Source organism: Dendropsophus ebraccatus, chromosome 2, assembly GCF_027789765.1.
Source record: "Dendropsophus ebraccatus isolate aDenEbr1 chromosome 2, aDenEbr1.pat, whole genome shotgun sequence".
In the NCBI taxonomy this organism is placed as follows: domain Eukaryota; kingdom Metazoa; phylum Chordata; class Amphibia; order Anura; family Hylidae; genus Dendropsophus; species Dendropsophus ebraccatus.
The window spans coordinates 128,378,625-128,406,406 of NC_091455.1; the positions used below are offsets into that span (position 1 = coordinate 128,378,625).

The window sequence follows — 27,782 nt, forward strand, 5'->3', positions numbered from 1 at the left end:
TGGGATCCGATCCTTGCGGGGCTGATTGAAAGGGTGAAAAGCCATTGGCTCCTAACCATGCCAATCACTCTTGAAAAGCTGCACCTGCCAGCATTGGTCCCCGGTAACTGTGCATACTATGATAAGGTCAGGTTGTGTCTCCTCCGGCCGTCACCATATAGTTATACAGCCCGGTATGAGCTGTATATGTAGCCGGGCTTGTAGCACAGACCTGTCCCTCATAACTCCTGGTGACAATTCACCTCTAAACAGGAAGTTGTTCAGGACCTGGTCCTTTAACTCTGAGCGCTCAGAGTTAATGCGGGGCTCTGATTGACAGGTTAAAGGGCTGTTGGCTCTTCACCCTGCCAACCACTCTTTTGTGGCCGGAGCATTCTGCCTCCGGCCACAAGAGCCCGCTTTCTCCCCCAGCGCTCCAGTGCATGTTCATAACAGGGACAGAAAGGAGACTCCACACTCTGCTGCAGCTAGGTGAGAATAGTGTTGATTTTTTCCTAGGGGAGGGGGTAAATAACAACGCTTTGCAAAAATGTGTGTGTGGGGAGGGGAGGGTTGCAAGGGATTGCATACATAGGGGGAAGCAGGATAACTTACAGGGGGATGCCTACATAGGGGGAGGGGGGTTAACTACCAGGGGAAATGCCTACATGGTGGTTGTGTGTGTGTGTCTGGGGGTAATTACCAAATAAGATGACTACATAGGAGGGGGAAGATGTAACTACCAGGGGAGATGACTACATGGGAGGGAAAGAGTCTAACTATGAGGGGAGATGCCTATATAGTGGGAGGAGGGAACTGCAAGGTAGATGCCTAAGGGAGGAGCTTACTACCATAGGAGATGAATACATAACAGGGGCTAATTACCAGGGAAGATTATCTACGGGGTGGATGTCTAAGGGTGGGGGAGGGTTCTAACTACCAGGGGGGATTACTTACACAGGGATGCCCACAATGGGTGTACTACATACTGATGGGCTTACTACTGGTGGGGGGTTACTTACAAAGGGATGTTTACCTACCAGGGAGACTACCTATCAATAAATTACCTACATGGGGTATACTACCTACCCAATTAAAAGTCTGCTATGGGGTCCAGTCATTTCTAGTTACGCCCCTGTGCTGGAGCACACCAAATAAACCACTACGGGAGAAGGACGATACATGTCTTTCTCCGGGAGCCAGCTCATGTTATCATAGTTCAGATCAGGATAGCACTACCTTTATGTATGGTCCCTTACTGTACATTCACTGGATAGGGGGCACAATACATGTCTTTCCCTGGGAACTGACAACCCACTCTACACCACTACTGTGAAGAAGCATTTAGAGTGAAGTTCCCTTGACAGATGATACTGTCTGTGAAACCCCCAATCCTCAGCTTCCTCAGGGTTCACAGGGGTCGGATAGTTGTTTGTATGACTGGGGGGGTTGGGTGTTGGGTGTCATCTGGAGGGGTGGGAGGCTGTAGGATTTGTAGGAGCTGTATGGGGCTTTACAGAGTCTCATCAGAGGGCTTGGGGATGGGTTTGGGGTGGGGGGCAGCGAAAAATAGTTTCGCACAGGGTGCCAACTACCCTAAGGCTGGCCCTGACTACAGTGGCAATAGAAGTGCAATGTCATATAAAAATGTCATATTTAAAATGTACCTGTAAAAGTTATTTTTTTTTTTAGTTTCATTAAAGGGGTATTCCACTCAGGTAAAAAACATGTTGAATCCCCTTTGAGAGTGAGGAGGGGGAGACATAGAGACCAGATCACACACAGTCTTCTGTGTCTTCAGCATAAAGCAGAAGGCTCAGACATAATTTAGAAAAAATAAAGTTGTGCACGGTGCTGCACAAGAGGGATTATCTACAGTGGGATGCCTAATTATCTACATGGGTAATACTACATACTAGGGGGATTACCTACCAATGTAGGCATTCACCCGTATGTGGTCCCCCTGGTAGTTGCCCCCCTAACCCCCCAGGGAAAGAATACCGCCAATTTAGGTAATTCGCCAGTAGGCATCAAACCCCCCACACACACACACACACACACACACACACACACACACACACACACACACTGTAAAATGAAGAGAGAAAAAAAAAAACACTCAAAACAACCAGGCTCCCAAGCAGTCTCCTCTTCCTCCAAGCTCTGCAAGCACAATGGTTACGTCACTCATGCACTGGGAAGATGGGAGAGAGAGTAGCCTCTTGTGGCTGGAGGCATAAGACTGCCTCTGGCCACAAGAGTGCTTGCAAGTGCAGGGGGCCAATGGTTCCTCACTCTGCCAATCAGAGCGCTGCATCTTTTAACTGTGAGCCCTTACAGCCCTAAAGAGGCAGGTGCAGCATCTGGCAGCCAGAGGTACCCCACACTCGCCTAGTTTCGGCAGATGCTGTTGGCGGCCCTGCTGACATGTCTTGATGTTTGGCCTTCTTTATGGATCTGGTTCTATGTAGTAAAGGGCAATATATATTTTATTATTATTATTTATTTATTGTAAAGAACTTCTGCATAACAATAGTAATGAGCGTATAGTGAAATATTCGAATATTCGATATTCATACGAATATTTCCCGAATATTCGATCCCATTAAAGTCTATGGGAACAAGTATTCGATTATTGAAAAACATCTATTCGACCACTTGGAGGTAAAAAACGGAAGCTGGGGGATTTGAACGCTTATCGAATATTAATCGAATATGCGGCAAACTATTCGATAATATTCGATAGATCGAATACCTTACTATTCGATCAAATATCTATTCGATCAAACAGTATTCGCTCATCACTACATAACAATTACAGTAACAATTCCATTCAACAACTGTAAAAAAAAAAAAGAAACAATTTCAATTATTTCTGAGAAACATGTCTGCAATGTCAAGAAGACATGTGAGGTATGTAGGACAGTCAAATGTGAGGTTATCTTGGAGTCACACAGCATATCAATTGGTCATCTGTGCAACTACATAAGAACATGGTGATGAACTGCAGCCAAATGCAACCTGGAAGGACTTTTTAGGCTTCAGAACAATAAGCAGATATTCATTTTCAAAACATTTTTAATGTTTATTTCACAGTTTTGAGCCAGGTACATTTAAGCATTCTCATGATGGAACCACCCTGCCATAGCCTTCCTCTAGGGATTTACTAATACCATTCTTGCGGTAAAAGTCCAAGCGTACCAACCCTATTCTAACATGTTCTCTGTTGACATTGTCCACATTGTGCTGAATGTGTCTTCCATATTCTGAAGAACTTAGAACTGGCACAGGACGAGCAGCTTCCTATATAAATAGTAAATGAAATTAAATTAAACTTTTTATTTTGAGAGACAATTTGTCATAAGTGGATCAGAGTGGAATCATTATAATATAATTCACAGAATGTATGTAAATGTCCAGCTGAAAGAGCTGGGTTCCTGCTCAATCCTGTCTTTAGATGCTACAAAAGCATTTAAAAGGGTGGAGTGGGAATACCTGTGGCAGAGATGGGAAAAGCAGACTTTAAGGGTATATTCACACGAACGGGCTCGCAGCGAGATTCTCGCTGCGAGCCCGGCAGGTCCTGGCAGTTCCCATACACTACATACTTGCTGCGGTCTAAACGACCGCAGCGAGTATGTAATTCTGCCGCCCTTAACCCCTTCTGCTCCCGCCCGGCTCCCCCGCTGTAAGCATACTTTACCTGTCCTTGCTGCACGGGGTCCCGGCGTCCTGCTCTCCCGTCCGGCCAATTAGTATGTTGCCCGGCCGCAGCCACTGATTGGCCGGACGGGAGAGCAGGACGCCGGACCCGTGCAGCAAGGACAGGTAAAGTATGCTTACAGCGGGGGAGCCGGCCGGGAGCAGAAGGGGTTAAGGGCGGCAGAATTACATACTCGCTGCGGTCGTTTAGACCGCAGCAAGTATGTAGTGTATGGGAACTGCCAGGACCTGCCGGGCTCGCAGCGAGAATCTCGCTGCGAGCCCGTTCGTGTGAATATACCCTTAAACTTGCAGCCGTGTCAAACTGGCGTGGCCTAGATTGTCTGTGCATTAGGCTGGCACACCCTCTTTGTCTCTCCTCTCCGCCCTCTTCATCATTAGGAATGCTCCAGGCAGATTTTCTACTATTCATCACCTGTGTGACCACGGCACATGGGCTGGATCGTTAAGACATCTGTGTAATGTTCAGACAAGTGAGGAATAGGAGAATACCTGGCTGGACCATTTCTAATGATGAAGAAGGTGGGGAGGGGGGACAGAGAGGTTGTGCCAGTCTAATGCACAGATACACTAGGCCACGCCAGTTTGACACAGGGCTGCAAGTTTAAAAGTTGTTTTTAGGACAATAACTGCATCACCTCCCAAATGGACCCCAGGACAGATCATGGATTAAAAGCCACTATCCGAAGATACAAGTTGTTTAGGGGGGGACAGATTGTGGGAACAGAGTCGCTTTAAATACAATAAGATAGCTGGACTAAGCTGGCATAATAGAGGTAGTTTTGAGACACTAAACCCCAGCTACATATAGACATGCTGGTGACCATACACATTAGAGAAATGTATGAGGACTTCCTAAGCCTTGGTAGCAGATGCCTGGGGCCAGAAGAAAATGAGTATGCTAGACTTTAAAGGAGTATTCTAGCGTGCTACAAAAATGTATATAATATTAGGGCTTTGGTAAAATGAAAAAGAATCAGCAAGACTTATTCTTAGACCCACATCCTATCCTCCACTGGTCCTGCTGCAACTCCCACTCGTCCACTTCCAATGCGCCACTGTTCATCTCTTTTGCCTGCTTCTAAGGATGCTTTTACACACAGAGATTTATCTGACAGATTTTTGAAGCCAAAGCCAGAAACATACTATAAACAGGGAACGGGTAATAAAGGAAAGATTGAGATTTCTCCTCTTTTCATATCCATTCCTGGCTTTGGCTTCCAAAATCTGTCAGATAAATCTGCCTGTGTAAACGCACCATTAGTCTTTCCTGTATGACCTATAGTCTGTTTATAGTCTGTTCCTGGCTTTGGCTTTAAAAATCTGTCAGATAAATCTCTATGTGTAAAGGCACCCTAAGATAAGAGCATGGAACAAGACCTGTCCTCTTAACCAATTACTGGTGCTCATCTTGGAAGCAGGCAGATGAGCTGAGTGGCCGGAGACCTAAAGTGGACAGAGGGGAGCAGCTGAGGGCCAGGAGTAGGTAAGGATAGCTTATTTTTTCCATTTCACCAAAGACCCATTATTAAATAAATGATTGGCCCACACTGGAATACCCCTGTAACATGCCCAATGCTTTAGTCCTGTAGAAGACAACCCAGCATTTTACTTTTTGAGGAGCTACCTCATCACTACTGGAAAAGTGATCTCTCTCTCCCTAGAGAACCCCTAACCAGGAGTCAGGGAACACATTAAGACACACTGTTCTGTATTATGGTTGTGATGTATTATGTATTGTGACGGTATTATTAATATCTAGGGGGGATGGGATGGCGTCAGTCATAGTCTGCTTTAATCAGCAGAAAAACGAAAATCTTTTTTATTGTAACCATTACATTTGTGTAATTAGGGCATTTAATTGTAATGGCTCAGTCATAATAATAAATTCCCTCCACATTATTAGTCTCCAATAGAAACATACTCTTTGTAAAAATCTTTATTCTGAGCTTTCAAGCTTTCATCTACACTACTTAATTCCCCTTGGCTAAAAATCTGCTGTCCTAAATAGCTTTTTTCCCCTCTTACAATGCTAATTATTACCTCAGTATACAGATCCAGACTGTTGTGCTTTGCATACTTTCTGTCATCTCTGTGAAGTTTTTCATTATAACTTTGTGACCTCTTGAATATGGAGTCGTATGCAGAAATATGTTCTTCCTTTTAATAGGAAAAAGATGTTCCATTATTCATGACAGTATGTTTAAGATATGTCACAAAGTGCAATAAGCATTCATGCTTGAATTGACATATTAAAAATTACTATTCTTTACCTGACAGTTCTGAACATTAAAACATAAGAGATAACAAGCTAATCTATCTTAATAAACTTTTTTGTTCCTGAAATATGGAACAAAAACAAAGACGCTATCTATGTATATAGGTCAGCAGTGGAATTACCAATTTTGTGTACATTAGATACATAATTTAGAACTGTTCTTTTACTGCATGAAATATGTAACTCTTTTACCGGCACTGTGGGCAAACAACATGTTTGACCTAGATTTCAAAACGACTAGACTCCCTCTGGCAAGTCACTGTAAAGATAACTATTAAACTAGGCCTATTTTGTCAAAAATATCTCACCCAAACTGTTCACATTATTTATAGGTGACTAGTTTAATGATTTACGATGCAATTATTTTTTGGAACATATCTGTCATCCTCATAACCGACTACTGAGCTGGCAGTGCACCGCTGGACAGATCAATAAAAACATTAAAACATTATTTTTGTTGCCTGTGTCTATTATTTTCTTTTACTTAATAGTACAAGGAGGTGGGGCCTATTGTTTTGTGGGCACTTGCCCTGCTATATGTCACTGTGCTATATAAGCATTGCTGATCATGCAAAGCAGTCGGCATACAGAATAGTGAGGCATAGCAGTGTTAGGGCCCAGGAAACAATGTCCCCCACCTACTTGATACTATTTACAGCCTGAAAAAAAGGCATTTTTTAAAAATAAGAATAAAGACACAGCAGCAATAGTATGGAGTTCTTATTGATATCTATCCAGCAGAACCATTATTTCGATAGTGGATGAGGTGTTGACAGATTTGCCTTAAGCTGTGTTTATTAGAGATGCTCGAACAGGGACGAAGTTCAGGTTTGTACGAACCCCAACCATCGGCATTTTACTTCCGGGGCCTTCCCGTTCCGTGGGGAAGGTGGAGAAAGCCCGAGTACCACCCTGAAAACAGAGATACAGCCACAGAACAGGAAGTCAGCGGGAGTCAAATGCTGATGGTTCGGGTTCGTACGAACCTGAACTTCAGCACTTTTCAATCATCTCTAGTTTTTATCTGCACAGTTAACATTATAATAGTTACAGGAGGTTGACAGATCTTATCTTTTATATATAAAAAAAATTGTGGATCCACATGAAGGCAAAAAGTTGAATGAGAATAGACCAAGTTATCCTTGAGAGGAAAAAGTTCCTTCCAAACAATAGTAATAACTGGAAAGATTTTTGGATGAACATCTTACATTACTACCAGTTAAATGGGAACTCCAGTAATCCCATAAAAAAAAATAACAAACAGCATATAGGTGCACTTACTGATCCCCTCCCAATAGTTTGACACCTTTCCCATTTTTCTATGCTGCTCTTAGCTCCAGATTCAAACTTTTACAAATTAACTCAGGAAACAGCTGCATCTGACAGCTGCATCTGAAGACTTACTGCAGCTGCACCCTGGTGGTCTCGTGGGGAGATCACAGCTAGTGTTTTATTGTTCTAGTGTTCTATTGCTTTTGGCTGCAGCAACCAAAAGCAATAGAACACTGATCTGATCAATCTATGCTGTATATCCTATACAGCATAGATTTCTATGAGAGATCAGTGTGCATATACTAGAAGTCCTCCAGGGGGGCTTCTAGTATGTGTATAAAAAAAAAAGTGTTGTTATTAAGAAAAAGCCCCCTCCCCTAATAAAAGTCAGAATCGCCCCCCTTTTCCCAGGTTATAAATAAAAAAATAAACATGTTTGGTATCGCCGCATGCGTAATCGCCTGAACTAATAATTTATCACATTCCTGATCTCGCACGGTAAACGGCGTAAGCACAAAAAAATCATGTCAGTTTTTCCATAGGACACACGGCGTAAAAACGAATCCCCCCTCAAAGAAAAAAATTTTTTTTGTTTTTCAATTTCAACGCGCATAAATTCAGCCTGTCATTGCAAAGTACAATTAGTGACGCAAAAAAATAAGGGCTCATGTGGGTCCGTAGGTGTAAAAATGCAACTGCTATGACCTTTTAAGCACAAGGAGGAAAAAATGAAAACGCACAAATGAAAATTAGCCCGGTCCAGTAAGGGTTAAAGGGTGTAAGTGCAGTCCCTGTAGTGTGAGCTAGTGCAGATGAACCACAAAGTCCAGGTTAAAATCACATTATCACATCACATAAAATAACACCATATTAACCCTCATAGAGCTTCATTGTGCTGGTTTTACAACATAGAAATACCCACTAGTGGCATCTTGTTGCCAAAAGTGAATACTACAGGTCTGAAAATAGAATACAGGGGAGCATAGAAACATTTACCAAAAATACTTCAGTGCCGACTGACAATAAATAGTTATCCAGCAGTGGTACACCTGTTCCTGTACACTGCAATAGTACAGAATAATGCTAAGTTTACATGGAGCGATAATTGGCCCGATCGCACGATTAACGATTTCGAAGAAATGTTTTTTTTTTATATCGTACGGAAAAATCGTTTTGCGATCGCACACCCGCAGCCCGGCCCCCTGCTCATCCGCAGCCCGGCCCCACGGTCAACCGCAGCCCCCTGCGCCGCCCCGATCGCCTACCCCCGCAGCTCCGATCGCCACCCCCCGCCGCTCCGATCGCCCCCCCCCCCCCCCGCCACCCGCCGACGCTCCGATCGCCCGCCCCGGCCACGAGCATATGTTACCTGCTCCACGTTACCTGCTCTTCAGTGCACTGATTGGCTGAAGAGGGGAACCGGGAATTTCAAACTGCTCCTCTTCAGCCAATCAGTGCTCCTCTTCAGCACTGATTGGCCGAAGAGGAGCTGGTTGAAATTCCCGGCTCCCTTCTTCAGCCAATCAATGCAAGGCAGCACTGATTGGCTGAAGAGGAGCCATTTGAAATTCCCGGCTCCCCTCTTCAGCCAATCAGTGCACTGAAGAGCGGAGCTGGGGATGTCGAAGACCTGCGACGCGGAGCAGGTAACGTATGGTCGCGGCGGCTGCAATCGGAGCAGCGCCGGGGGGGGGCGATCGGAGCGGCGGCAGGGGGGCGATCGGAGCAGCGGAGGCGGGGGTGGCAATCAAGACGGCACAGGGGGCTGCAGGGGACAGGCTGCGAGCGGGGGGCCGAGCGGCGGGCGGGGCTGCGGGCCGCGTGGCCGGACTATCGCGCAACGACTGTTTACACGGAACGATCGGCGAATTTTTTGCGATCGACGAATGACAATTTATGAACATGTTAAAAGATCAAAATGAACGATTTTTGGATCGTACGCCACGCTTACACGTACGATTATCGTTCGAATTTGATCGTTATCATGAAAATTCGCCCGATAATCGTTTCGTGTAAACGTAGCATCAGGGTCCATTTACACAGAAAGATTATCTGACAGATTATCTGCCAAAGATTTGAAGCCAAAGCCAGGAATGGACTATAAACAGAAAACAGGTCATAAAGGAAAGCCTGAGATTTCTCCTCCTATCAAATCCATTCCTGGCTTTGGCTTCAAATCTTTGGCAGATAATCTGTCAGATAATCTTTGTGTAAATGGACCCTTATGCTAAATTTACGCAGAGCGATAATTGGCCCGATCGTACGATTAACGATTTCGAAGTAACGTTTTTTTTTTTTTAATAACGATCAGCGTTTAGATGGAACGATATATCGTACAGAAAATTCGTTTTGCGATCATTTTGCGATCGCTTAAGCCTATCTCACACAGGTAAAATCAGTGAACGTCTGTTTACACGGAATGATCTGCGAATTTTTTGCGAACGATGATTTAACATGTTAAAAGATCAAAATGAACGATTTATCGATCGTTCGCCGCCTTTACACGTACGATTATCGTTCGAATTCGCCCGATAATCGTTCCTTGTCAACGTAGCATTAGGCTGTCTGTATGTGACAGCTGAATTAACATTGCATGGAGTGCAGTAAAGCACAGCATATACAACCCCTGGTAAAAAGTATGGAATCACCAGTCTTGGATGAGCACTCATTCAGACATTTCATGCTGTAAAACAAACTCAGATCAAAAACATGATACAATATTAAGGTCATTCCAAAGTGCAACTTGTTGGCTTTCAGGAACACTCAAAGAAATGAAGAGAAAACATTGTGGAAGTTAGTGAATGATACTTTTATTGACCAAGCACAGGGAAATAAATATGGAATCACTCAATTCTGAGGAAAAAAGTGTGGAATCATGAAAAACACATAAACAAAAGACCATTCAAAATACATCACTAGTATTTAGTTTCACCACCTTTGGCTTTTATAACAGCTTTCAGTCTTTGAGGCATGGACTTGATGAGTGACAAACAGTATTCTGCATCAATTTGGTGCCAACTCTCTTTGATAGCAGTTGCCAGATCAGCTTTGCAGGTTGGAGCCTTCTTGTGGACCATTTTTTTCAATCTCCACCACAGGTTTTCAATTGGGTTGAGATCTGGACTATTTGCAGGCCATGACATCGACTGAATGTGTCTTTCTTCAAGGAATGCCTTCACTGTTTTTGCCCTATGGCACGATGCATTATCATCTTGGAAATTATTTCATTATCTCCAAACATCTGTTCAATTGAAGGGATGAGAAAACTGTCCAAAATGTCAATGTAAACTTGTGCATTGATGGAAGAATTAACCACAGTCATCTCCCCAGTGCCTTTGCCTGACATGCAGCCCCAGATCATCAAGGACTGTGGAAATTTGGTTGTTTTCTTCAGGCAGGCCTCTTCATAAATCTCACTGGAACGGCACCAAACAAAAGTTCCAGCATCATCACCTTGTCCAATGCAGATTCTTGACTCATCACAACTTTCATCCAGTCATCCACAGTCCATGATTGCCTCTCCTTAGCCCATTGGAGTCTTTTTTTTTATGTTTAGGTGTCAATGCTGGTTTTCGTTTAGCTTTCCTGTATAGAAATCCCGTCTCCTTTAGGCGATTTCTTACGGTTCGGTCACATACATTGACTCCAGCTTCCTCCCATTTGTGCTTCATCTGTTTAGTTGTACTTTTTCGGTTTTCAAGACAAATGGCCTTAAGTTGTTTGTCTTGACGCTTTGATGTCTTTCTTGGTCTACCAGTACGCTTGGCTTTAACAACCAGTCCATATCTTGGATACAGCTGACTGTGAACAGCCCACGAGACATTTCTTTTGTTGGAGCCATGGTTCTCGCCACTCCACTTCGTCCAGTAGCCCTCCAAGGTGTCATGACTGCAGGTGTTTTTAACTGCAGACTAACGGGCACATCTAATCTGGGGCAGGTGTCCATTTAGGGAAGGGAAATAGACTGGGTGTGTCCTTTTTTTCTACCTCCAATTTGAGTGATTCCACACTTTTTTTCCTCAGAATTGAGTGATTCCATATTTATTTCCCTGTGCTTGGTCAATATAAGTGTCATTCACTAACTTCCACAATGTTTTCTCTTCATTTCTTTGAGTGTTCCTGAAAGCCAACAAGTTGCACTTTGGAATGACCTTAATATTGTATCATGTTTTTGATCTGAGTTTGTTTTACAGCATGAAATGTCTAAATGAGTGCTCATCCAAGACTGGTGATTCCATAATTTTTACCAGGGGTTGTATATGCATGGGCTTCTGGCTCAAGGATCATGCCATTAAACTGTTTGCATACATGGGTGGGTGGGAAGGAGTTGTGTACTATAGTTTAGTTTTCTATTTTAACATGTTGATTAAACAATTTACTGTTTATCCTCTATACACTGATCAAAAAATAAAAGGAACACTTAAACAACACAATTAGAGATGAGCGAACCTCGAGTCGATCTGAACCCGAACTTTCGGTATTTGATTAGCGGTGGCTGCTGAAGTTGGATAAAGCCATAAGGCTATGTGGAAAACATGGATATAGTCATTGGCTGTATCCATGTTTTCCATACAACCTCAAAGCTTTATCAAAGTTCAGCAGCCCCAGCTAATCAAATACCGAACGTTCGGGTTCGGACGGATTCTAACCCGAATCCGGTTCGCTCATCTCTAAACACAATATAACTCCAAGTAAATCAAACTTCTGTAAAATTTAACTGTCCACTTAAGAAGCAACACTGATTGACAATCAATTTCACATGTTGTTGTGCATATGTAACAGACAACAGGTGAAAATTATTGGCGATTAGCAAGACACACTCAATAAAGGAGTGATTCTGCAAGTGGGGACCACAGACCACTTCTCAGTACCTATGCTTTCAGCTGATCTTTTCGTCACTTTTGAATGTTGGTGGTGGCTTCACACTTGTGGTAGCATCAGAAGGAGCTACCAGGAGACAGTATACCAGGAGAGGTGGAGGAGGCCGTAAGAGAGCAACTACAACAATGACCTCCAGCAGGCCACAAAAGTGCATGGGGGAGATTTATCAAACATGGTGTAAAGTGAAACTGGCTCAGTTCCCCCTAGCAACCAATCAGATTCCACCTTTCATTCCTCAGAGACTCTTTGGAAAATGAAAGGTGGAATCTGATTGGTTGCTAGGAGCCAGTTTCACTTTACACCATGTTTGATAAATCTTCCCCCATGTGTCTGCACTAGCGGTTAGAAATCAATTCCATAAGGATGGTATGAGGGCCCAACGTCCACAGATGGAGGTTGTGCTAACAGTCACCGTGCAGGGCACTTGGCTATTGCCGAAAAACACCGGGATTGGCAAATTCGCCACTGGTGCCCTGAGCTCTTCACAGATGAAAGCAAGTTCACACTGAGAACCTGTGACGGACGTGATAGAGTCTAGAGATTCTGTGGAGAGCAATCTGCTGCCTGCAACATCTTTCAGCGTGACCGGTTTGGCAGTGGGTCAGTAATTGTGTGGGGTGGCATTTCTTTGGAGGGCCGCACAGCCCTCCATGTGCTCGCCAGAGGTAGCCTGACTGCCATTAGGTACCGAAATGAGACCCTCAGACCCCTTTTGAGACCATATGCTGGTTCGGTTGGCCCAGACCTGAATCCCATTGAGCACATCTGGGGCATCATGTCTCGCTCCATCCACCAATGTCACGTTGCACCACAGACTGTCCAGGAGTTGTCAGAAGCTTTAATCCAGGTCTGGGAGGAGATCCCTCAGGAGACCACCAACAACCTCATCAGGAGCATGCCCAGGCATTGTAGGGAGGTCATACAGGCAGGTGGAGGCCACACACAATACTGAGCCTCAATTTGATTTATTTTAAGGACATTACATCGAAGATGGATCAGTCTGTGATGTGTTTTTTGTGTGTGACTCCAAATCCAGACCTATATTGGTTAATAAATTTGATTTCTATTGATGATTTTTGTGTAATTTTGTTGTCAGCACATTCAACTTTGTACAGAACAAAGTATTCAATGGGAATATTTCATTCATTCAGATCTAGCATGTGTTATTTGAGTGTTCCCTTTATTTTTTTGAGCCATGTATTACGTCATGTATATTGACTTTGTACAAAGACATCAGTGTCGTTAATATTTTTAATGATTAAAAAAAGGAAGATTTATCACAAGCAGTGCATATCAATATGGCGACCATCTCTCTACCGCTACCCCATGAAAAATACTTATTTACCACAGGAAAAAAAAACAATGCTAGGTTGCATTTCTGATAGTTTTCAGGCACTTTTTAAAGTACTGTATATTCTAACCCATTTATGTGTCAAGATAATAAATGCAAGTAATTCAAGTGGCACCTGGACAAAATGCTATACTTTTGAAAATGATTTTAGGGTATTCATCAAAAATGTCCATGATAGTTAATTCCATATGTCAGTTTACTAGTGTAAACTGAACCTTGCAGTTATAATCATCCTGCAAAAAGGCACCTACTTTCAATCTACAATAGGCTGACATATATTTTTTGTTTTAAAACTTCCTGAAAGTAACAAAATAAAATGTATTTTCTGTAAAAGACACAAAACACAGTAATAAATCGGTTTGTCCAGGCAAGGAATGCCATGTATATATGAAGAAGGAAGGATTGCCTTAGATAGGGGTTATATTTTCATGCACTAAATAGTAAGACTTGAACAACTTAACAAATCAACATTATAAAATGACATTACCTTACTTTGCTGACAAAAATAGCTCAGATGTTTAGGTATTTTTCTATCCACTGGTATATGGGAAAAAGCAGACATAGAGGAGATATGCTGTTGATGCTGTTTTCCTGTACATTCAGGGTTCAGCTCCTTGCTTTCCATGGCTTGTATCAAAGATAGAAGTGTGAAATGTTCCTGTGTCCAGTGCTTTGTTCCTTCTGCTGCTACAACTACTGAAGTGTCTCCCGGTTGCTAGGATTCATAGAACAACAAACCTCTGACCTCACATAGAGACACCCAGTAGCACACAATGGTTTGTTGTTTAGTTTGTGTATTTGGTATGAAAATAAAGTTTTAACAGTTGTACATTTGGTTGATATACAAATTTAGGCTATGTCAATGGATTCATTCAATGGAAAATTTTAGTTTTGACTATGTTACTGCTTGGTGAGATATTGACTACTTTATATGTCAAGGCAATACTATCCTAAAAATACTATGTATTTAACAAATATTTTACAGTATTGGTGCCAAAGGCAGATACAGGAGTAAACTTTATTACACTTGTGTGAAACAATGAGAAAAAAGAAGCGGGCACTCACCGATGATATGCATCTTCTGGCTAGTTTATTCAAGGTTGCTTCATTAATGCAGGGAGGGGTGAGTGTGGAGCAGACACGTCCTCACAGGTACACTACAACTGTTTCACGTGACAATTGTTTACACACTTTAGTGTCTGTATGTATAATTTTGTAGCACATGGAAATCTGATGTCATTTTATTCTAAAACATCTTGTCCTTGACAAGCAGGCGCCCTTGCATTTATTTTGAGTGATGTTATAAAAAACAAACAATGGCTTACCACCATACTGATTGTAGGGTTTTATTTTTTTATATATGAATCTAACAATAGTCAGGTAGAGCAGGGGCGTAGCTAAAGAATGATGGGCCCTGGTGCAAAATTTTAACTTCCCAATCCCAATCCCAATTCCCAATCCCACCCAATCAGGCACAGTTAAAGGCTGTCCCATTGATTCAATGGGATTTCTTCTGCACCTCCACTTTCCGTTCAAAGAATTGACATGTCAATTCTTTGAGAGGAGAGTGGAGGCGCATAAGTGATCCCACTGAATCAATGGGACAGGCAGAATTTCAAGCAACATCTGCTGCGCACGCTCCACTTGCATTTCTGCCTTTTTTGCTCTGTGTGAATGGGCACTTAAAAGCATTAAACCCACTATATAAAGGCCAATATTGAAAAGTCAACCATATACACAGTCTCATATATACAGACACACATATATATGTGTGTCTCTATGTGAAAATGTCTTTATGTATGAGACTATATTATATGTCTCTATGTGAATATGTCTTTATATATGAGACAGGCACATATATATATACCCATACACACATGCTGTACACAAAAGGTACATACATACATACAGTCCCATATACACATACAGACATGAACATACATACAGAGACACATACAATTACATATACACTCACCGGCCACTTTATTAGGTACACCTGTCCAACTGCACGTCACCACTTAATTTCTGATCAGCCAATCACATGGCGGCAAAGTGCATTTAGGCATGTAGACATGGTCAAGACAATCTCCTGCAGTTCAAAACGAGCATCAGTATGGGGAAGAAAGGTGATTTGAGTTCTTTTGAACGTGGCATGGTTGTTGGTGCCAGAAGGGCTGGTCTGAGTATCTCAGAAACTGCTAGTCTACTGGGATTTTCACGCACAACCATCTCTAAGGTTTACAGAGAATGGTCCGAAAAAGAAAAAACATCCAGTGAGCGGCAGTTCTGTGGGCGGAAATGCCTTGTTGATGCCAGAGGTCAGAGGAGAATGGGCAGACTGGTTTGAGCTGATAGAAAGGCAACAGTGACTCAAATAGCCAACCGTTACAACCAAGGTAGGCAGAAGAGCATCTCTGAACGCACAGTACGTCCAACTTTGAGGCAGATGGGCTACAGCAGCAGAAGACCACCCGTTACTAGCATGGTGTACCTAATAAAGTGGCCGGTGAGTGTACACAGGCTTATATAGTCAGGCACATATATAGCCATATAGGGACAAACACATGCTGTACACTGAAGCACTTACATACAGTCTGGCACATATATACTCATAGAGACACATACACACATTAAGGCTGGGTTCACACTACGTAGATTTCAGTCAGTATATGTATATTTCAGTCAGTATATTTCAGTCAGTATTGTGGTCCTCATATTGCAACCAAAACCAGGAGTGGATTAAAAACACAGAAAGAATCTGTTCACACAATGTTGAAATTTAGTGGATGGCCGCCATTTAATGGCAAATATTTGTTGTTATTTTAAAACAACGGCTGTTATATTGAAATAATGGCAGTTATTTACCGTTATATGGCGGCCATCCACTCAATTTCAACATTGTGTGAACAGATCCTTTCTGTGTTTTTAATCCACTCCTGGTTTTGGTTGCAATACTGACTGAAATATACTGACTGAAATATACGCAGTGTGAACCCAGCCACATGTTGTATACTGTACACTGAGGCACTTACATAGTCCTCCTCTCCTGTCTCTTGCCGGGCAGTGTGTGGGTGGGCTTCCTCCTGGACTGCCCGGTAACCCCCTGTATACTGCCTTCTCTCCCCACTGTTCCTCCTGGGACTGGCAGCCACAATAAACCTTGCGCAGCAGATCTCCTCCACCAGCATGTTCCTCCACGGGGCCTGAGAAGGAAGGAGGGTGTCTGCAGCTCTGACTGTTACTTTTACAGCCCAGGCGGCCCCCCATGGACTGGCAATCTAGGCAGCCCACTGGTCTGCCAGATTGTAAGTCCGGGCATGGAGTGAGAACACCAGTGCAGTTCTCCCAGATGGCTGTGATTTTCACGGCCAATTGTGGATAACTGCAGAGTGACAGAAAGTGGTGTTGAGGGGGTCGTCGGCGGATAAAACAAGAGCAAACAAGTACCACTCAAAATTCATGTGTCCCCTAACTAAACTATTGAAATGTGCATAGAATAGCATTGGTTTCTACGACTTTCTACAAGAAACTATACTTGCATTTTTTGTATGCATTTGTTCATGCTTCAAATAATCAAATTGTAAGGATAGAGTGATACTTGAAACAGACTGTTTAAAGTGCAATATATTTTACTGATGGTTTGATTTTAATACAGAAAATTTATTTAAATATTTGGTAAACATTTTTGTACATTACATTGTTTAGTTTATTTGTAAACCAAATTTCTAAATGAGTATGTCCATATACTGTATGGCTGTTTCTATGCATTACCACTGCATTCTGTATGAATGTGGAAACATTTTCTTGTGAAGATATTCAACAATTTCCTCATCACTGTGCAAGTTATCAGTTTCATAGAACGGTATCTAAAATAGATAAAATAATTAAACATACATACATGTTGCAATGCTGGCAACAACTACAGACTTGTTATATGCTGGGAAAAGGATATTTAAAGGGGTAGTGCGGCGGTAAAGAATTATTGACAAAATAACACACATTACAAAGTTATACAACTTTGTAATGTATGTTATGTCTGTGAATGGCCCCCTTCCCCGTGTCCCACCACCCCCACCCGTGTACCCGGAAGTGTGGTGCGCTATACATACCTGTCACGTGCCGACTCGTCTCTGATCTTCAGCCTGCGATGTAGTCTTCGGACGGCTGGGCCGGACGGCGGCCGCGTCATCGGCTGCTCAGCCGCGATTGGCTGAGCACAGTTATGCTCAGCCGATCGCGGCTGAGCAGCCGATGACGGTGAAAAGGGCGGCCGGTACTCAGGACGCTCGGAGGGATTCGGCCAAGCCGTCCGAAGACATCGCAGACTGAAGATCGGAGACGAGTCGGCACGTGACAGGTATGTATAGCGCACCACACTTCCGGGTACACGGGTGGGGGTGGTGGGACACGGGTAAGGGGGCCATTCACAGACATAACATACATTACAAAGTTGTATAACTTTGTAATGTGTGTTATTCTGTCAATAATTCTTTACCGCCGCACTACCCCTTTAACTGTGGATATGAGAATATCGCCATGTATTAAAAGCTAATCTTCATAAACTCCTTAAAGAGGTTGGCCACTTTATAGTAAAATTGCTCAGTGTACAGTATTAGTAAGTGTACTCACTGTATATACTGACAGCAGCTCCCTGTGTACCTCATAGAGCTAATATCAGACTCTCCTCCTCCAGGCTGCTCTGCCCTGCTCTGTGGTGTTTTGGTCGATAAGATGGCTGACATGGAGGAGCATGTGACCATGCCCCGCCCCCAAGTGTCCACCACTGAGCCTGTATATGTCTATGGAGGACACAGTGGACAGGGCCTGGTCACATACTTCTCCATGTCAACCATTTTATGGACTGAAACAAAACAGAGCAGGGCAGCCCAGCCTGGTGAAGGGGAGTCTGAATTTAGCTTTATGAGGTACATAGGGAGCTGCTGTCAGTAAAAGCTATGAGTACAGTTACTAATACTCTACACTGAACTATTTCATTATGAAGTGGCCAACCCCTTTAATCCTTAGGGACACAGCCAGTTTTAATTTTTGCGCTTTCCTTTTTTCCTCCTCGTATTTATAAGGCCATAGCGCGTGCATTTTTTCCACCTAGAGACCCACTAATTTTACTTTGCAATGGCAGATATAATTTTTTTTCTGGTTTCACGGCATATTTTAGGCAAAAATTACATGTGTGGTGAAATTGAAAAAAAAAACATTTTATTTATTTATTTAGGGGGGTTTGTTTTTATGCCGTTCGCCCTAGGGTAAAGCTGACTTCTTATATGTTCCTCACATCAGTACGATTACAACGATATGTAACTTGTATAACTTTTTTTCAATTTTATTTGATGGCTTCTAAAAAATTAATTGGTACCTTGTTTGTGTATATGCAACATTTTGATCGTTTTGTATTTCAATTATTAAAAAAAAAAAAAATACTGGGGGACTTCTAGTATAACCACAATGATCTCCCATTGAGATCTATGCAGTATAGATATAAGTCATAGATCCATGAGATCAGTGTTCTATTGCTTTTGGCTGCTGCAGTTAAGGATGCCGCTTTAAAGCCAATTCATGGGCCAATTCAGCGGAGCAGCGAGTCAGATCAGTGCTTGCTTGCTCTTCATTCCCCGCTTGCTGACGGTGCTAGGGCAATCATTAGATCGTCTGGGCAGCCCATAGAAGATAGCGGCAGAGTGACGGCAGCAGATCGTTGCTATCTGCATCATTGGTCCTTCAACATGTTGAAAGACAACGATCAGCCGACATTGTGCATGTCGGCTGATCGCTGCCTTTTAACATTACTATTACACAAAGCGATTATCGGCTGTAACAGCTTCATGTAATAGGGCCTTAAAGTGACACTGTCACCCCCTTTTTGCATTATGACTTCTCTACACAGGTGTAAAGAGTAAATTTAGAAGTTTTCATACCTTATTTTATATCATACGTCATGGTGCTTGTTCAAGTAAAAAGTGATCTTTTATCAACTGCAAATTTTGGAAAGTGGGCAGGGCTTCATGGCAACAGTGACACTTAGCCCCGTCCCTGTGTGACATCATCAGTACATAGGCCCCGCCCCTCGACACCAATTGGTATGGGCCAACCTAGAGGGGGTGGGGCCTAGACCTTAATACATTCAGCAATTATCTGAGAAAGGTTTTATCTCTATAATGTGTGTGCTGCTTTTTATGGTTATGTCATTTATTCTTCTCCATATCCAACATCTTGATCTGAAATATAGTACATGATGTTTTCTGTATGTCTCAAGAAAAGAGTTAAAGGGGTAGTGCGGCGCTAAACAATTATTCACAAAATAACACACATTACAAAGTTATACAACTTTTTAATGTATGTTATGTATGTGAATGGCCCCCATTCCCTGTGTTTCCCCCTCACCCACTCTAGACCCGGAAGTGTGGTGCATTATACTCACCGCATCTCGTGTCGACCTCCGTCTGCCATCTTTGGACAATGACATAGTCTTCGGGAGGCCAGCCGAACTGCTCCATCTGTCCCTCATGCTGGCCCCCCTCTGCCGCGTCATCAGCAGCTCATCTGCGATTGACTGAGCATAACTGTGCTCAGCCAATCGTGGCTGAGCACAGTTATGATGCGGCAGAGGGGGGGGCCGGCATGAGGATCGGATGGAGCAGTTTGGCCAGCCTCCCGCAGACTACGTCATTGTCCCAAGATGGCAGACGGGGGTCGACACGAGATGCGGTGAGTATAATGCACCACACTTCCGGATCTAGCATGGGTGGGGGGGAAACACGGGGGAGGGGGCCATTCACATACATAACATACATTACAAAGTTGTATAACTTTGTAATGTGTGTTATTTTGTGAATAATTGCTTAGCGCCGCACTACCCCTTTAATTCTCCCACAATGTAACAATGCTCTTGCTGTGACCTAACACACATCTGCAAAAATAAAAGTTATCTTACCTGAAACCAAAATAGCTATACATCTAACACAATATGTACAGTAAGTTTAAAATGAAGGTTCCCTTTTGAGCATTTATTTGTTAATCTAAAAAGCCAAAAATTCTTAGCTGATTAGATTAATCTCTTTAAAGCAGTAGCTGCTCCCTTTTTCTGAAACAGAACTCTAAATCCACAGTAAATCCTATAAATGATAGATTCTTGCTGCTTGTAACTCTACTGCATATGATTTATACATTGAACCCAACAATAGAACATTGTAGAGTAAGCTTATAAGCTTCTACTTACAGCCCAATGATGTCACACCAGTGGAAATTTAAACTGGAATTGCCACTTCGGGTTAATGTGCAAGACAAATAAATGCATACATAGATCGACATATAGATTGGTATATGGATAAATGTAATGAACATGTACTATACAGATACAGGACATTTTAGAACATCTAAATCTGTAGACACTAATATAGAGTTGTTCCCCTTTTTGCAGATATAACATCATCTCTTAATTTGAGAAGACTTTCTACAAGACTTTGGTGTGTGTCTGTGGGAATTTTTGCCCATTTATCTTTTCTTATGATTAAGAGGTATGCCTCAATAATTCTGTCAATATAGTGTGATAGATAGATAGATAGATAGATAGATAGATAGATAGATAGCTTAAGATACTTTTTTTGTGGGACATTAAACAGATATATTCACATTGAGAACGAAAAATAAGAAAACATAGCTGTTAGAGCTTTTGTTAAGGTACAGCTTTCTTAAGAGCCCACCACAACATATTATATACATTGCACATTGCTTCTCTCAGGTTTTTCTAGCAATTGGTGGGTCGCTAAACAAAAATTTTACAAAATGACCAGACAATCCCTGTTATATTGGAGCAACATTTGCTTTGTAAAGTGCAGAACATGTGCTTGAGCTAAAGAATTGGACCCACCTGTACAACATTGTATCCAAGTAATTTTAAATGTCTTTGCTTGATACATTCTTTTCCAATAAGATTATGGCTGTTAGAACAAAACCTTTTTTCATCATCAATGCACAAAACTATTCTGTTTGGGGAAAAGGGGAAAAATACTAAAATGTCAAAATGAAAACATGAGATTTATGTATATAAAAGCAAAGGTGGAGATTTATGGCCGTGGTCCGGGTTCCTGGAACTGATGTTGGGCCTGCTGGTGGGTTTTGGTGTTTTGGAGGCTACTTGTCATCGTGGCCAAGAGTGGTAACACCCACCTCGGACACATGGCAACCAGACCTTGGTTAAGAATAAGGTTAGGTGCAAGTGCAGGTGCAGCGGGAGAGATGACAGAGTCCCACTTTAAACAACTTTTAGACTTTACTTAACAGTGCTCAGGTACTTCGTGCAAAACAGGGGCAAGAATCAATAATACGGATCCAACATGTAGATAGGTGAGTTGATAGAATTAAAGTAAGTAAGAAGTAAGTGTCAGGGACTGGATATGAGGGCCCCTTGCCTAGTCTCCTAAGCACTCTGCCGGGATGTGGTAAAGTGTTTCTGTAGCGTTAAAGAAGTCCTCATACTCACGTATGGATGAATCCTAGTTATCTCACCTAACCGCCTTCTTCCCCACAGTGTTGGGTTTCTGTCCTAATGGGGTAGTACGAGTCTCAGGTATCTGCTCTGGGTGGGGTGGCTTGTACAATTCTTCCTACTAAGCTGAGCATCTGCCAGTAGAGAGCGGCTTGCTGGCACAGTGCTCTCTTGCAGGTACAGTCTTGAATAATCTGTCCCTTTTCTCTTAGGTGGTCGACTGTCTTATGTTCCAAAGTAATTTCCACGGCGTAGGCATAGAGTGAGATTTCCTTGTCTCCAACTTGCCTAAGGGTCTAGTCTAGCAATCCATAGTGGTTGGGCAGCTAGCTCTCTGAAACAGGTCTGCTCTCCTCTGTGCCTGGAACTAGACTGGGTACCTCAAGGAAGTGCAGAATACTGAGTGTGTGTGTGTAGCTGAACCTAGTGTTAGCTGCAGCTGTGCGAGAGTTACATATAGTGGTTGGAGTAAGGAATAGCAGCCTCCAGTCCTAACATGTGACATTAGAATGAGACACTTTTGCCAAAGTGTAAGAAGAGAAAGGCTCCATTCACGTGTTCCGTATTCCACTCCGAACACAGATGTGGAATGTCTGTATTGGAGTCCTTCCCCCCCGTGCAGACAGCATCTCTGATATAATGCTGGGGAGGGGAAACTGTATGAATACGCACGGCGCTGTAATGAAGCAGTCGCACGGAAAACACGTAGTGGGACACTACATTATCATCCTGTGCCCTGGAGTACAAATCTGTGCCTTTACCAAACATGGATCTTCTGATTTGCAAATATTTAGTAACTTTTAAGTACTGCACATAAATGTTATTTTTTTTTAAAGTGAGCCTGTACAATGGCACAGAGTTATCAAGCTGACTAAAACCAAAAGGGGAGCAACCAATCAGAGCACTGTTTTCATATAATAATGAGCTCAGGTAAAAAGAAAGCTGACCTGTGATTAGTTGCTGGGGGAAACCATACTGTGAAAGTAATACTGTCTACACCCCCCTCCCCCCCCCCCATGGGCAAGCCCCACTTTCTGCAGGATCGAGTTGCTGATAATAAATACTTTGCAAAATGGCCTCGGTTTCTTTATGTAAAATCTGTTATCCGCCATGGAGAATGTCACAGAGGCTGGCCTTTTTGCACTTTGTGCCTGCACAGGATTTTGGTTTGGGTGACGTACCAGGCTAATGCCTCAGCAAGGGGGCACGATTGTAAGGGTGGGTTCACACTGCGTTTTTGCAATCCGTTTTTTTGCAAAAAACGGATGCATTTGTGTGCATCCGTTTTGATCTGTTTTTCCATTGACTTCAATTATAAAAAACGGACACAAAAAACGTAGCTGACACTACTTTTGTGTCCGTTAAAAAAACGGATCCGTTTTGATTCGTTTTTTTTTACAATGGAAGTCACAAATGCATCCGTTTTTTGCAAAAAACTGATTGCAAAAACGGATTGCAAAAACACAGTGTGAACCCAGCGTTAATCATTGACCAAGACAGGCCAGGGACAATAAGCTGAATAGGCCCACTTATGTGAAACTCTCCCTAGCAGATAAACCTACAGATTTTATATAAATAAAGATAATGGGGCCACTTTTGAGGATATGTCAACACAACGTCTTTTTAGAACTGTATTTTTGGATGATAATAATAATAATAATAATAATCACTGTCATTTTGAGGCACAAATACAGCTGTATTTAATAATTACAGCTGTAAATGTCAAAATACGGCTGTCTTTTTGCCTCAAAATGACAGCCGTCCAAGAATAAGCCCGAAAATAGATAGGGAGTCCTTGAAAACATGGATATAGTCTATAGCGTAATTTCACAGCATGCTTACCTTTTATAGGATTTCTTCAAAATACAATGTGGCAAAATAAACCCATTTTCATCTAGGCCAATTTCTATATCTTATTTAAAAAAAAAAAAAAAGATTATTATCTGGTTTTATTACATTTGACATTAAGGGTACCTTTACACAGAGCGACTTGCAGCGGAAATCTCGCTGCGAGTTTTGCAGTGAGATCCGCCACGAGGTAAGGTCCTGGCAGGTCCCTGTGCATACATACTCACAGCAGTATGAAAGACCACCGCCAGTATGTAATTCAGCCGCCCCCTTAACCCCTTAATTGGCTCCCGCTGTCTGTATACATTATCTGTCTCCTTGCTGCACGGGGTCCCGGAGAGCAGGAAGCCGGGACCCTGTGCAGCAAGGAGACAGGTAATGTATACAGACAGCAGGAGGTGTTTCAGATTTCTGCTGCGAGTCATCCTGTGTGAAGGTACCCTAAAGGTTAACTACATGGGGTTATGAAAACATATCTATACACTTTTACAGATTTTCGGTAGGGGTCATATAAGTGTATTCGGATACTGTGAAGTGTTAAAATCTATGTACCAGGTTATATTTACTAATGTGAGTGAACAGCTACATTTCTATGTGGATGTGGAGCTGATGCGCTGTGGCTCCCATCTGCCAAGTCTATTTCTTGCCTGGGCCTTCCTTTTCTGTGTTGCTCTGATAATACATTTCCTAGTAGTCTTTGTGGCGTGTTGTGACATTACACCTCCCTACCACCATTTTACAACATTCACCATGCAGGCAATACTAATTATGTTTATTCCTTTAGAGTTTGTTTTTTTTATTTGAAAAATGGGAAAAGGTGATTTAAAGGAAATTTGTAAATGCAATTTCTTATACAGTATTATACTCTGGCAAGTACTAAAAACTATATTTTATAGGGCGTATATTTCAGAAGGCCTTCGGCTGACATAGCAACCACTTGGCAACCCTGCAACTGCATTGCGTGGATGCTGATCAGACCACAAAAATGCCCCATGTGCAGTGGGTAACAGTCTAGATGCTGCTGCCAACAGCTAGCGTCAATGCCAATCACTGACCACAGCTGTCAGCTGCTGAAAGCAGATATGAAGAGAGTCGCATTTTTTGATGGGAAAAAACTGAGGAGACAATGCTTAATTCCAAGTCCACAAATGTGCCAGATTTAGCACAGTGGTAAAGTCTGTTCGAAAACCTGGCACATCTCTAAAGTCATATTGTCACCCCCCCCCCCCCCCCCCCAAGCACCATCAGCTAATTTGTTTGCTGCACATTAAAGTGACATTGTGACCCCCCCCCCCCCCCTTACTCTATGTCAGTTCTATGCACCATCCACAGACTTAGATGTTGCACATTCGATATATACCTATCACTGGCGGAACTACCGCCGTGACGCGGGCCCCTGGAGCTGACATATCCTGCAGCACCCGGCGGCTGAGCGTGCCTCCCGGGTGCTGTAGCCGGGGGCCGGTCCCGTGCTCCTCCCGACCCGGAGACTCCTTTCCCCAACCATAGGGAAAAGGAGTCACTGGGCCAGGAGGAGCACGGGACCGGTCCACAGCGCTCCTGTCACCCCCTGTCTGATACGCGGCTGCCGTCTGATGCCGCGTCCTAGCCCCGGCAGCGCGCGTATCATAGAGTTCTGTGTGGGCTTGTGCTGCGGCCCCGACTTCCGGCACAGAGACGTGTGCCGGAAGTCGCGGCTACAGGCCCACACAGAACTCTATGATACGCGCGCTGCCGGGGCTAGGACGCGGCATCAGACGGCAGCCGCGTATCAGACAGGGGGTGACAGGAAAAAGGCTCGACGGGGGAGCGTGTTGTTAGGTGAGTTTTTTTTTTTTTTTTAAACTTGCTTTTCTTGGGGGGGGGGGGGGAGGAGAAGGGGGCATCTATAAGGAAGGGGGGAGGAGAGAAGGGGGCATCTATAAGGAAGGGGGGAGGAGAGAAGGGGGCATCTATAAGGAAGGGGGGGAGAAGAGGAGGGGGCATCTATAAGGAAGGGGGGAGGGGAGAAGAGAAGGGGGCATGGGCATCTATAAGGAAGGGGGGAGGAGAGAAGGGGGCATCTATAAGGAAGGGGGGGAGGGGAGAAGAGAAGGGGGCATGGGCATCTATAAGGAAGGGGGGAGGAGAGAAGGGGGCATCTATAAGGAAGGGGGGGAGAAGAGGAGGGGGCATCTATAAGGAAGGGGGGGAGAAGAGGAGGGGGCATCTATAAGGAAGGGGGGAGAAGAGGAGGGGGCATCTATAAGGAAGGGGGGAGAAGAGAAGGGGGCATCTATAAGGAAGGGGGGGGGAGAAGAGGAGGGGGCATCTATTAGGAAGGGGGGAGAAGAGAAGGGGGAATCTATAAGGAAGGGGGGGGAGAAGAGGAGGGGGCATCTATAAGGAAGGGGGGGAGAAGAGAAGGGGGCATCTATAAGGAAGGGGGGAGGGGAGAAGAGAAGGGGGCATGGGCATCTATAAGGAAGGGGGGAGGAGAGAAGGGGGCATCTATAAGGAAGGGGGGGAGAAGAGGAGGGGGCATCTATAAGGAAGGGGGGAGAAGAGAAGGGGGCATCTATAAGGAAGGGGGGAGAAGAGAAGGGGGCATCTATAAGGAAGGGGGGGAGAAGAGAAGGGGGCATCTATAAGGAAGGGGGGGAGAAGAGGAGGGGGCATCTATAAGGAAGGGGGGGAGAAGAGGAGGGGGCATCTATAAGGAAGGGGGGAGAAGAGAAGGGGGAATCTATAAGGAAGGGGGGGGGAGAAGAGGAGGGGGCATCTATAAGGAAGGGGGGGAGAAGAGAAGGGGGCATCTATAAGGAAGGGGGGGGGAGAAGAGGAGGGGGCATCTATAAGGAAGGGGGGAGGGGAGAAGAGAAGGGGGCATCTATAAGGGGGGGGGAAGGGGGCATCTATAAGGAAGGGGGGAGAAGAGGAGGGGGCATCTATAAGGAAGGGGGGAGAAGAGAAGGGGGCATCTATAAGGAAGGGGGGGAGAAGAGGAGGGGGCATCTATAAGGAAGGGGGGAGAAGAGAAGGGGGAATCTATAAGGAAGGGGGGAGAAGAGAAGGGGGCATCTATAAGGAAGGGGGGGCATCTATAAGGAAGGGGGGGAGAGGGGGGCATCTATAAGGGAGGGGGGAGAGAGAGAGACCATCTATAAGGAAGGGGGGGAGCGGGACATCTATAAGGAAGGGGGGAGGAGAGAAGGGGGCATCTATAAGGAAGGGGGGGAGAAGAGGAGGGGGCATCTATAAGGAAGGGGGGAGGGGAGAAGAGAAGGGGGCATGGGCATCTATAAGGAAGGGGGGAGGAGAGAAGGGGGCATCTATAAGGAAGGGGGGGGGGAGAAGAGGAGGGGGCATCTATAAGGAAGGGGGGGAGAAGAGGAGGGGGCATCTATAAGGAAGGGGGGAGAAGAGGAGAGGGCATCTATAAGGAAGGGGGGAGAAGAGAAGGGGGCATCTATAAGGAAGGGGGGGGAGAAGAGGAGGGGGCATCTATAAGGAAGGGGGGAGAAGAGAAGGGGGAATCTATAATGAAGGGGGGGGGAGAAGAGGAGGGGGCATCTATAAGGAAGGGGGGAGAGGGGGGCATCTATAAGGAAGGGGGGGGAGAGGGGGGCATCTATAAGGAAGGGGGGGAGAGGGGGGCATCTATAAGGGAGGGGGGAGAGAGAGACCATCTATAAGGAAGGGGGGGGAGGGGGACATCTGTAAGGAAGGGGGGGGGAGGGGGGCATCTATAAGGAAGGGGGGGGGAGGGGGCCATCTATAAGGGGGGGACACCATAGGGGGAGAGCAGGCCATCTATAAGGGGAGAACATAGGGGGAGAGGGGGACAACATCTATAAGAGGACAATAAAGGGGGAAAGGGGGCCATCTATAAGGGGACAATATAGGGGAAGAGGGGGCCATCTATAGGGGGGGCAACATAGGGGACCATCTATAAGGAGACAACATGG

The 27,782-nt window shown here is 44.1% G+C and overlaps 2 protein-coding genes across 3 annotated transcripts in view; both read right to left on the reverse strand.

Annotated features, from left to right (window-relative positions):
• Positions 1-3,039: 3,039 nt before the first annotated feature.
• CFAP90 (cilia and flagella associated protein 90) lies at positions 3,040-16,688 on the reverse strand. Of its 2 annotated transcripts, none has more exons than XM_069958286.1 (3): positions 16,517-16,688; positions 5,746-5,862; positions 3,040-3,282 (listed from the first exon to the last, which is right to left on the reverse strand). In XM_069958286.1, the coding sequence occupies exons 1-3, from the start codon at positions 16,670-16,672 to the stop codon at positions 3,103-3,105; spliced, it is 453 nt and encodes a 150-aa protein (XP_069814387.1). In that variant the 5' UTR covers positions 16,673-16,688; the 3' UTR covers positions 3,040-3,102. The 2 variants fall into 2 exon arrangements, with proteins under 2 accessions (XP_069814387.1, XP_069814388.1); XM_069958287.1 differs by lacking the exon at positions 16,517-16,688 and adding an exon at positions 13,972-14,190.
• Positions 16,689-17,095: 407 nt separating this feature from the next.
• FASTKD3 (FAST kinase domains 3) overlaps positions 17,096-27,782 on the reverse strand; it is a 29,922-nt gene continuing 19,235 nt past the window's right edge. Inside the window, exons 6-8 of the mRNA XM_069958293.1 lie at positions 23,830-23,899; positions 21,370-21,484; positions 17,096-17,350 (exon numbers count right to left, since the gene is read on the reverse strand). Of these exons, the coding sequence (XP_069814394.1) occupies positions 17,252-17,350; positions 21,370-21,484; positions 23,830-23,899 (284 nt within the window). The 3' untranslated portion in view covers positions 17,096-17,251. The remainder of the gene's footprint in view (positions 17,351-21,369; positions 21,485-23,829; positions 23,900-27,782) is intronic.